The 11,119-nt window shown below is 46.1% G+C and overlaps 1 protein-coding gene across 1 annotated transcript in view; it reads right to left on the bottom strand.

Annotated features, from left to right (window-relative positions):
* Positions 1–2,302: 2,302 nt before the first annotated feature.
* The window catches only part of LOC144167388 (glucose dehydrogenase [FAD, quinone]-like), a 50,979-nt gene continuing 42,162 nt past the window's right edge, over positions 2,303–11,119 (bottom strand). Inside the window, exons 9-11 of the mRNA XM_077696664.1 lie at positions 10,348–10,525; positions 4,820–5,042; positions 2,303–3,206 (exon numbers count right to left, since the gene is read on the bottom strand). Of these exons, the coding sequence (XP_077552790.1) occupies positions 3,023–3,206; positions 4,820–5,042; positions 10,348–10,525 (585 nt within the window). The 3' untranslated portion in view covers positions 2,303–3,022. The remainder of the gene's footprint in view (positions 3,207–4,819; positions 5,043–10,347; positions 10,526–11,119) is intronic.

The raw sequence follows: 11,119 nt of genomic DNA, 5'->3' as shown, positions 1-11,119 counted from the left end.
TTTTTTTCGATGAGCAGTACCCTTTCGATCAGCAGTAAGCAACAGTGCTGTAGTTTTTCCCCCGTTTCACTTTACCGCCTTCACCTTCACCTCAGAGCTGCTGAGTATCTCAGCGCGCACGTATTGTTGTTGGACGTATATGTGCCCAGTGTACAGGGAAATCCAGAAACCACCCAAAAGAAGGAGCCGCACATTTGTTCGCAATACAGCTGCAACAGTGCGACTTTTAATGTTGCGAGGACCGCTATTTTTGCAGAAAAACACATGAGCAGCTGTGTAAGAGAGACATCAGGCCCACCAAACAGATCACTTTGCGAAGCAGGGCACCTATAGTGTCCATACAACATTGAAAAAGCGAGGAGAAAAAGCAGGAGGCAGTAATTTGTTCAAAGGTGGGAGCAGCAGTAATTTATATGGCAACGTAACAAATCAGCAAAAAAGTATTTGTATAGCAATATTCAAGGAGTTTGCGATGGCCTACAGGAGTGGTGGCAAAAAAATAAAAATAAAAAGGGCCATCTCCACTAACTGAAACGTGAGGGGCGAAGCACGCACTGTATAAGCGTATGATGCGTTTTCGATGATGCGGTTTGATGCGGTTTCGAAATGGTGATGAAGTATACAATGAGATTTCGATTTTGAGCACTCAGCGTCCTAGGCCTTGGCACCTTGGAGTTTTTTCCTGTGGATATGAAACCTTTGAGGCGTAGAGGTTTACAGCTTTGGTGTAAAAGTCTCGCCTCTTTTAAACACGAAGGGTCTAGGGCCAGGCGTTGGTAAACGACCATCCCGGTGTCTTCTTTTAGTACGCGTTTTCCCCGTGAAGATGAACCTTCAAGGGCAAGGCGTTGTACAACCAGTGTCCCGGTGTTTTAGTATCGTGACTGCACGAGATGCTGACAGCCCGAGCCCCTCATCTGCTTCACCCCTAGAAATCAGAAATAAGTAACAAATGAATTCGTTTTGGGCTCTTGCAGCCGGATTGTGTGGGCTTTACGTATTTTAAAAAGTGGGTTCAAAATGTGGGTGCTATTGCAAAATGGCATTACCGCAAATGAATGAAGCTTTATGAAGGTTTTGTTTAGAAATTCGGTGTTTATTTACAGCAAAAGGAAAACACTTGCCCCGGTAATTTCCAAGTACTTTTTCTCAAATACAACAGCGGGGAGCGAGAAAACAGGGTTGTCTTACAGAGATTTTAGCAGGAGTTTAATTTTCATCGTGAAAAGAGTAATAACCGCTTGAATATTATATCGTAAATATTGCGACGAGAAAACACAGAAGTGGGCAGTAGAACAGACCGCCGTGCCCTTAATCTTTCAGGACGAAGAATATGTGCGGGCAGCCGCCACCAGCTATTTCATGACCACCATGGAGATAGTGTACATGAATCGTTCATTTTGCAGTCACGGTTTGTGTCATCCTTGCCTTGTCGCCACGTAACAATATAGTCAGCGGTGGATTTGGTGTACGCTTGTGCAAAGCGATTACAAATGACCTTTTATGCAAAAGGTCGGCAACCGTTTGATGTGGCCGAGTTGCATGAAGCCGATACGGCCGAGTGCCGACGGCAAATAGGGTAAGGAGGAGGGGGGGGGACGAAGGGGGCTTTGCAGGCAAAGACAAAATAATTAGTGAATTGGCAATAATATTTGACAATATTTGACAATAATCTGGGTAAGTGTGAAGATGGGGGACAATACAAACTGGAAGCAACCAATTCTCTGCCTTTATCCTGTCCGACCCCACTTAAGGTAACACTGGCGTGCCAGCCTTTGCATAGAAAGTGACGGCGAAAGGTGGAAATTTCAATGACGTGCTGGAGGCCGCATAATGCTGCCCTTCAGGCCGCAGGTTGCCGACCCTGTCGTATGCTACAGTTGAATGTAGCATTTTTTTTCTACGTCATGCACAAGTGAGGCTAACTCCAAGACAGGTTTTCGTCGGCCGCCACGAAAGTAAGCTGTGTATTGTCAGGGTCAAGGGACTTGTGACGGTTACATTCCTGGCATCGGTTAGGAGGTATTGCTAAATATTAGGCCGCTAGGGGATTTTGAATTATCTAACACAATTATATTTCTGGCTAATTCCCCTTTTCATAGTCAAAATGCTATTCTCAGTAGCAAGTTTTTGGATAGAAATCGCGTTTGATCCAAAAGAGGTTGCCCCTGCTTGATAAAGCTGATAATGCTCGGGAAGCACACAGTGTGATGCCGCCTGTATTTAGTGGCGTTAGTATCCTTGGGCAGGTTCATAGATGCCAGCTGCGCAGCTCCGGCTGTGAGTGCAAGACAGCCTCCTTTTCTCTTTTTTCCGCCACGTGCCAATGTAAGTGCTGCCGCTGAGCGCACCTGTTTCACGACACGTCACAATCTGGGTTTTGATTTTAAAGAACGAGCCTTTTCGCAACATAAGGCGGAAAAATTCCTCTGGAAACTCAACTCCGCTTACGGGCCTTGAAGCGTAAGCCTGGGAATACGTCCTTTAGTGCGGGAAATTTTTCCTGCCGTCTCGGGCACTTAATGTGCGCGTTAAAGAACACGAGAGATACATAGTGTCATAACTTACTATAAACTAGCGTTTAATAGTCATTGCAAGTTACACACGTATTTTTTTTAGTGCACACGGCAAAAGGGGCGAAGCAGGGCTGGATTATTTGAAAGAGGTAATCAATTTATGCACTAATTTACGCAACCGCAATTAGATAGGAAGCGTATCAGCATAAAAACGCACAGTTTGATTTCATTTTTTACTTGTTTAAGTGGCTGTGGTGCTATTGGGATTTTATTACGTAACTTCGGATCGAAAAGTTGGACATGTCGGCATGAGTTCAACCAATGAAGTCGTAGGACCGTTCATGGTGAGCTTATACAACAGCTATACAAACAGAGAAGATAGTTAGCAGACGTCCCCATGTCCACAGAAGTCCGCTTTGTTGCCTCCCTTGCATGTTCCAGAAATCCCTAGCCAATATCTTTGCCCGTGTAAGTGCGGGGAAAATATCCCCTTTACTACATTTTGGCTAGGATTCGTCTGCGCGACTAGCCACACTTCCGGTGCCGCCCTCAGTCTGTCTGTTGTCCTCCAAAATCATCTCCGCCGCCTTGCTGCCGATCATCATACACGGCGCATGCGTGGTTCCACTCGTGATCTCTGGCATCACGGAGGCATCGGCCACACGCAATCCAGTCACACCTCCAAGAACCCTGCGTGTATGAGTAAGTAAAGGCGGACTTCAGGTAAGGTCTCGTAGAAGATGCGTTGTGTGCACTCATTTCGGCAGCAGTGCTATCTGCGGTCGTCGTTACGATGAAAGCTAAAAATGTCTGGTTACAGGCTGAAGCACGCGCAAACAATCCCGTTTGCTTGGCGAACACGATTACATAAGCACCCATCAGTGCACCTGTGAGAAATTCACATCGGGTGCATCGGGGTCGTCGGATCGATCATTTTACTTATTAAATGATTTATTAGGAAACTCTTGCTCGCAGGAAGCATGGAGGGTCGCTAGACTAGGACGCTTTCACGGTTGCAACCCAGTTCCAGTGTACCCTGGTTATGCGCCACAAAAGTTCGCACCATAGTCATCGAGGACGGGACGGACGGGATGCGGAACTTTAATTGCTGGCACTGTTGGTTCACGCGGAGCGCCGTCTATAAGAAATTTGTCGCTTGCACAAACGTGGTCACTTCTCAGCCTGCAGGAATTTGGGAGGAGCATTATAAGACAAATCAACGGAGTTTCGGGCAGAGACGCTATAAAGGAATTCATGGACTGCACAATTCAAGGCTGCGGTCAATGCAACGAGCCCCGCCACTCAGCAGGCAGTGGGTACCGCAACTGGCGTTCCCGAACTACAGAGAAGGTTTGAATGGGCGTTATAGCCAGGCCGGCACGAGAGCTTCAGTTGCGGCTGAACTACCAAAAACTGTGTCTAACTCCGTGATTATATTTATTTTTATTTTCTCACAGAAGCAATACTTTTATCAATCGTCTTCCCTTTTAATTGAAATTGTAGAAAATCAATTTATTTCTACAGCTAGGAACGCCTTACGCAACCACGCGATGATTTAAAACCTGCAACGTGCAAATGAAGGCGGCGAGTAAACGATCCTAAAACGGAAATTCTGGTGTAAGACTCCGAGTTCTAATGATGGTTATCAGGAGTCAGGAAGCAGGGGTCCACTTTTAAGCGGGCAATTTCCAGCTTGAAGCTTTGTCATCGTACCTGTAGCGCAGTAGCCGCGAAGCTCCACGGTGAACAATATTTCAAATTTATATTGTTTTTAGTGCGTACGGATAAATACCTAAGCACAGCTAAAAAAACAAGGAATAGCGGAGGAGTGTCTCCTCTAAGAGAAAGGGTCTGGTTTTTTTTTTCATTCATTCAGTTCAATAATTGCGCAAATATTTTGATCGAACAAATATAAATGATGCTCATACTTACATGTATATTCCCACTGTGTCCATAATTATTTCACTTTAGCCGCGGCACTTTCCGCGCCTTATGCGCGGTACTTTTTTTATTACATATGTACACTGTTTATTTTCGTCAGGTCGTGTGATACATTTGATACGTTTTTCGGCACAGTCGCAAAATTTGTCCCATGAAGCAATCTAGTTTAATATTTGTCTCCACCATCGGTTTGCAAACCTCCGCATTACGTGGACACGTCCCCACCCTTTTTTGGGCCAATTCATATTGCCCTGAAGTGGGCCCAGCATTGACACATCAGCTCAACGAACAAAGAAAACGTACTGACGGCTTGAAAGAACCCAGCAAATGCATCGCAATTAAAGTATCTTGACTGTGCTTGCCTTAGGCGTTCGTCAACAACTGCTTCCGGGTGGGAGCCCATGGGCGCCGTGCAGCAAGTGTGCCAAGACATGTGGGCCACGTGCCGATACAGGCACTCCAGGTACTCCAGGCTCCAGACGGCTCCCGAATCGGCACACGATGGAAACGCGACTGTCGACGGCTGGGCACCGACGCTTCGCATGATCTTCGTGCTAAGCGTGCTGTCGATGAGCTTTTTGGCCCCTGCATTTGCAGGTACAGCCGGTAAAACGCTTTTCTATAACAGCGATTTCAACTTCAACCAGCTACATCCGAAAACTGCCGAAATATACTCGTTCCAAACATGTCGGAGGCAAAAGCGAAGGGCTAAGACTTCAGAATTCCGCAATAGTTTTATTCAAATCCTGCTCCGGCGGGGCAGGATAGGGCTGAGAGTACGAACACTGTGTTATAGACAAGCCTTTTACCGGCTGTACAAAACTTCACGCTTTAAACAATAAACATCCTTTCTTATCAAACAGTTACCATTTGTTATTTGTATTTAAAACTACAACTTTGGGAGGGCTGCAACACGACTTGTCTTTGAGTTATTTACCTGCAACCTTTGTCGCCCATTTACTTCACCGGTGTTAACGGTAGGCTCTTATTTCATTCAAATTCGTTGATTTCGGCAAAGCGCGGCGATTCCAGGAAGCCTAACCTCCTCTCGTAGCATTATGCAACCTGTATAAGGCGTTAACTTAATTTAAAGCAGTGCAGCCTGCACCACCATCATCTTTTAGGCGGTGCAGTGTGACCTGCAACCCTTGACCTTGCACCGAAAACTCACGCCAGAAAGATCTATTCAGGGTTTCCACCCCACTCGCTGGCACTGCAACTATCATGAACCCGTTCGTTGTGGAACATCCTGCCATGGCTCTTTCGCATAACTGCGCAGACGCGGGGGCATTGCTATTATCCTGACGTGATCACAAGCCACGGTAACGTATTTCTGCAATGGCGGCATTATGGACATCAGTCAGTGTTGTTGCACTGACGTTTGCCCTATTTCATGGCCTGGTGCCCCAAAGTACACCGAATGCTCACAATTTGTTTTTGTAACACAAGAGCAGCTCTTCTTTGTGTGCTAGACACCCTCATGTGCTCTTGCACATCCCCTCTGGAATTTCCAAATGTTCGGATCCCGAAATGTGGCTCTAATATTTTAGGCATCAATCTTACTACAAGTTACGAGAAAAGACACTCATAATGGATGGAGTGCCGAATTCTGGAGTCTAACATCACAAAAAGGGCTAGAGGTTGCCTTTTCTAGTCCCTCCAATCAGAAGCACTCACAGCCGCCGCACAACACATCGAGGAGCACAGAACGTCAGCTATGCATTCCACTTTCCCGTTAAACAGCAGATGCGACTGATGTAGCTAACACGACACTTTCGCCCAGGGTGGTAAAGCGAGCTCCGAGACCGTAGGAATCACGGGCGTTGACATGATACAATTCCCATGGTTGCCAGATCAATTGTATTCAGCCCTCTAAAAAGGTGTTCCGTAATTATTTAACTAAAACAGAGAACTGAAGCAAAATTGTTACAAATATTTGCCTCAGTAATTAAAACTAACTCTATAAAAACTTTTTGTGGAATTAAGCTCTTATTAGCGAACAAAGAGTAAGTGCGTAGTTCAGTTTTGGTTTCGATTTTCTTTAAGTGTGCTAGCAAGTGGCGAGGCCCTTGCGCCTGACTTGCGCAGTGTGTGTGTGTGCAGTCGCCAGCTCAGATCTGGGTGCGTGCAAAACTTGTACAACTGGTGCAACTCGGATGCACGCGCTGAGCAAGTGCCTCCCCGGGTGCTTGCGAGGCTGTCATTCGTTTCTTCACGTTAAGCACCCTATCTATTGCCCCTGAACTGACGCCGGAACAGCGATTCCTATCTAACCTTGACTACCGCAAGTTCACTACAGGCTACGGAGTGCCATCCAGCGATCGTTCCCCTTGGAAGAGAAATAAAAGGAGCTTTTATAATCGTTCGGTTCCAGTTGTTTTATTCATGGAACTTCTTAGAGCTCTCCGTGCTTCAAACTTTTGCGCAAACGTTCGTGAAGGTAGAACGAAAAAATAGGTAATGAAATGTGGTTTCTTTATTAATCAGTCACAATAAGTCAATAAGTCAGCGTTCTTTCCTCGCGCGCTCTGTGCGGCAAATTACTGCCCATTCAGTCCCGCAAGCTGTCCCTTTGAAGTGGTGGAAACCAGATAGAACTTAACGAATACAGACAGAAAGGGAAACGGGACACGCCGCTGACTGCATTTCGCTTACTCCCTTGGCATGCATTATGCCACTCCGTTGGTCTGCGATCGACCGCGCTCTTCCGTTCCTGTGCTTCAAAGGGCCACGACTCACGGGCAATATCAGGGTTGGCCCATGCGATAACAATAAAGGTTTTACATTCAGCTAAAGCCACAGTTCACTTCGTTTGAAAAGCATTGAGCAACTCGCAAAATGTCACGGAATGGCAAATACAGCGGCACAGCGAAAAAATGTACGGAGATCATGCCGGAGATTCATTTTTCTGCGCGCCCCAGTACGGATCAGCTGATCCCTTGGCGTCCTCGCGTATGCGATCAGTCGCATTCGAGCTTGCGCGTAAGTGTTGTGTGAGCGTTGCCACATCTTGCTCAAATAGTCTCAGTACATATATGTCACACGCTAAACCGAAAGCCCGTCGGATACCTACCCACAGGAGATAAACTACGCAATGCTGTCGACGCCGCCTACACAAAATCCGCCTGGCCAGTGGTCCGCCATGTTACAATTAATCCCGGCATGCTTCACTAGCCGGACGCCGAAACGCCACAATAGCACGTTGCCAGATTACAACCCATCGCTTTCGCAGTTTTTAGTATGCAAAAGCTCAGCTGGCAACCTTCAAATCGTTGTATCATGTCTGCCACTGTGTGTCCTACGGTTCCAATACATTGGCTCAGCGGGGTACTGTCCCTCTAGAGTCAGTATATTATCTCTATGCTTTCGCCCCTTTCTCGAGCTGTAGCACTGACAGCCAGTTACTGCTGGAGGACCCACTGAACTCAAAGCTGAAGCCAGAGCAGTGCCCTCTATTGACGCCTACCAAAAGGCCGCGATTTCGTTTCAACCACAAATCTCCAGCCCGTTCATATTACCTCTGTTCCAGACTCCTCAGTATGGTGGACATGGTCCGACGACAATCGCAACAGTGCTGAAGGAATCCACGTTACGGCATATATTAGGTATCTTTGGTCGAGTTATTTTTGGAAACACATTCCAGCAAGTGTTGTACTGTGGGACTGCTTTGTATAACCTTCGCAATATTAAATGACGCTGACGTACCTGTACATGCGCCAGCCAGCTCAGGGGTGGGCGATTGAGAGCGCGCGTTTGGACAGAACAGCCTTCTGTATCGTTCCTGGCACACGGAAGTGAAAGCCTTACTTACGGGCTAACCGTTTACCGCTGAGGACCACGTGCCTCTCTTAGGCGAGAGGTTTCGATTTTTTTGATCAATCTATCCGCTTGTTGTCGTATATTATGTCTACCACGGGGTCTTTTGTCGCGTATGTTGCATCGATGTATTTTAAGCAAGGGTGGTTTTCTTAATGAGCCGTCACTACTGATGCGACAGGCTTAAACGATGTGCTCATGGTACTGTTACTTAAGTTTAATGCAACGAAACTATCTTGCCAGCTGGCTCCATTTAGGATCACGTATATGTGCTGCTCTTGCACACCCGCACAGTCGCGCAGGTGCTAGCTGTCCTGGAATTACTAGCTGAATGCAAACCGCGACTGTCAGCTGTATATGGCGAATACTTAAACAAACGCATTTAAAAGTACGTAGGCGACTACAATAGCCCTAAACGTAGCCCAAGTACTAAGCAGAAGGCCTGGAGCACTTAAAACAGTTTATCGAAAGCGCCTGCTGTACTCATAACAAGTTTAAGTACATACTCACCAAAGCAGGCCAATTCAAACGTAATCAGCAAATTTTTCCTTTTGGTTATGTGTACAGCAGTTACAAAAGTAGATGAAGCACAGTAATTGTTCTATATATGGCCTAATCAGAAATATCGCGTCAGAGTTTTAATGCAAAATACGGAGAAGATAACTTAAATATTTTTAACTGATTAATTGATTTAATGATTGATCGAAGATTTAAATGATCATTCTATCGATAGATAGATTCATTCATTCATTCAACCTTCCATTTGTTCGGTCGTTCGTTCGTTCATTCATTCCTGTATTTTTCTGATGTTTGTTTTCTTCGTCTTGAGCTTGCTGTTTCTTTTCGAATGCTTATTTCTTTGATTTAATTAGCAAGAAAGATATAGGTGAAACCCCTCTATATCCCCACCGTCATCACCAATTGACCAGCCACACAGTCATCGCACCCCATCATAAGGCTACAGTGGAAGTTCCATCAATTAACAGATACACTATCTATTTCCCGCATTAATCCCCGAACGGTTGGTGCTAGGGTACCGCTTTCTATGGACAGTGCTACCACTCCCTCTACAGTGGTGTTTGTTGACGCCAGCGCATCAGATACACTGCTCCATACCCCTGTAGTTTGTTTGAACATGGCTCCCGACCCAAGTACCTGCACCTACGTCACGCCGAAATCGTGTTTGCGGACATTTAGACTCACCCGCCCCCACCGTTTTATGCTTCAGAGCAAAACTTTCGCAATTAAAAAAAAAAAAAAAAAGTGGCCATCCACCCAAGCAGAGCTCCTCGCATTGCGGGAGGCTATGCTGCACACAACTGCACTTATCACCCCGGCTTTATTTATGTGTCCCGGCTACACTGATCCACCCGCTGCTGTCCGAGAGCTTCGAAAAACTCTTACGTCTAACCAGCTTGTCGTTGTGCTGATCAGCACATTTCCGCAAAAAATCAGCTCGGTAGTGGAGCCGGCCTCAATTTAAACCGGTAATATATTGCAATGAATGATTCTCAAGAAAACCTCCCTCTAGTATGCAGTTAATTGGAGATGTTCCCACTGCAAAATATCTACCTCGTATATCGCGGAAAAAGAACTAGATATGTTATTCGGTGGTGCTAAATACAATGCATGAAATTCAGACTTAAATTCTGTATTCGACAAAATTACGACGTGTCGTATTGTGTTCGCCCCCACAGGAGAGATAACGATATTCTCAATTTGCGTTGCATGCTGTGGTGGTAAATATCGATTACGAACCTTGGGAATACTAGCTAGCGTATGCCTTGGCATATAATTCCTGTAGATTGCCACCTATATCTACACAATAATGGTTACGTTTTAGCTGTCGTACGAAGATCGTCTAAGCGTCACTCAAATACAGCGGCAAAATGTGGGTGGGATCGCATTAATATGACGAACTTTAATAAAACGCCTTCCCTATCGAGTTCAGCTGCTGCGTATAAGTGTATTCCGCACACTGTTCGGGCCAAACCAGGGCAGAAAGGGCTATAAAAGTACATGTCATAAATGAAGTGGCGGGGCCAGCGGCACGTTGCACGACAAATTCACCCACCGAGAGCCATGGCCTTGATGTCGTCAGGGTGCGTGAATAAACCCGGGTCAATGAGCGGGTACTCGTTGGGATCCGTACTTCGCAGAGTGATCCGACCGCGTGACTTCGGTCGGACGAGTATAAGCCCCACTCGGAAGCCCGGTTCATCAGTTATTGGCCCCAGGTAGCCGTCGTAAGCCTGCACTCAAGGTAGTCGCATTAATTCCAAGTGAGCCCAAGGGGCACTGAATGAGTAATTCTTGCACAGGCCAGCACGCCCCAATCGTCAACAAGGTATTAACACCACTCTTATCCGTGGTAACAATTCTCCCACGTGTGAGCCCATGCAAAAAAACAACAACCAAGCCCATCTTGTTTTCACCGAACAGCTGAGTACGCGAATAATAGCTTTGAAGAAAACAAGCATCTGTATATATGCCATATTTTAGCAGAACGCATGCTTCCCGGCGCGGTCGACGAAGCAGATTAAAACGCAAATTGAACACCTGGTTTATGAATTTGCGGTACCTGAAGTGAGTGGGTTGTCCCCGCAAGTAAAAGAAGAGAGGCTGAAAGTCCGTTTTTTTCTGCGCTTCGGAGTCCCACGGAAAGCTAATCGGTTAATACCAGCTAAAATATCTCTGTCAGAACACGATTTCCTTTTTTTTAGGAAACAACATTCCCTCCTATAGCCTCTTTTTACACCACTGCTGCACGGCCGCGGCATACTTCATTTTGAATAATATTCTGTTAATCAATTGGTCAGCAATTACAGTGCACCCAAGGAAAGAGT

The sequence above is a fragment of the Haemaphysalis longicornis genome, unplaced genomic scaffold (genome assembly GCF_048455015.1).
Source record: "Haemaphysalis longicornis isolate Haplotype H1 unplaced genomic scaffold, Haemaphysalis longicornis Haplotype H1 scaffold_2, whole genome shotgun sequence".
In the NCBI taxonomy this organism is placed as follows: Eukaryota; Metazoa; Arthropoda; class Arachnida; order Ixodida; family Ixodidae; genus Haemaphysalis; species Haemaphysalis longicornis.
The sequence above is the reverse complement of the archived record's forward strand: the minus strand, read 5'-3'. Positions and strand labels throughout refer to the sequence as shown.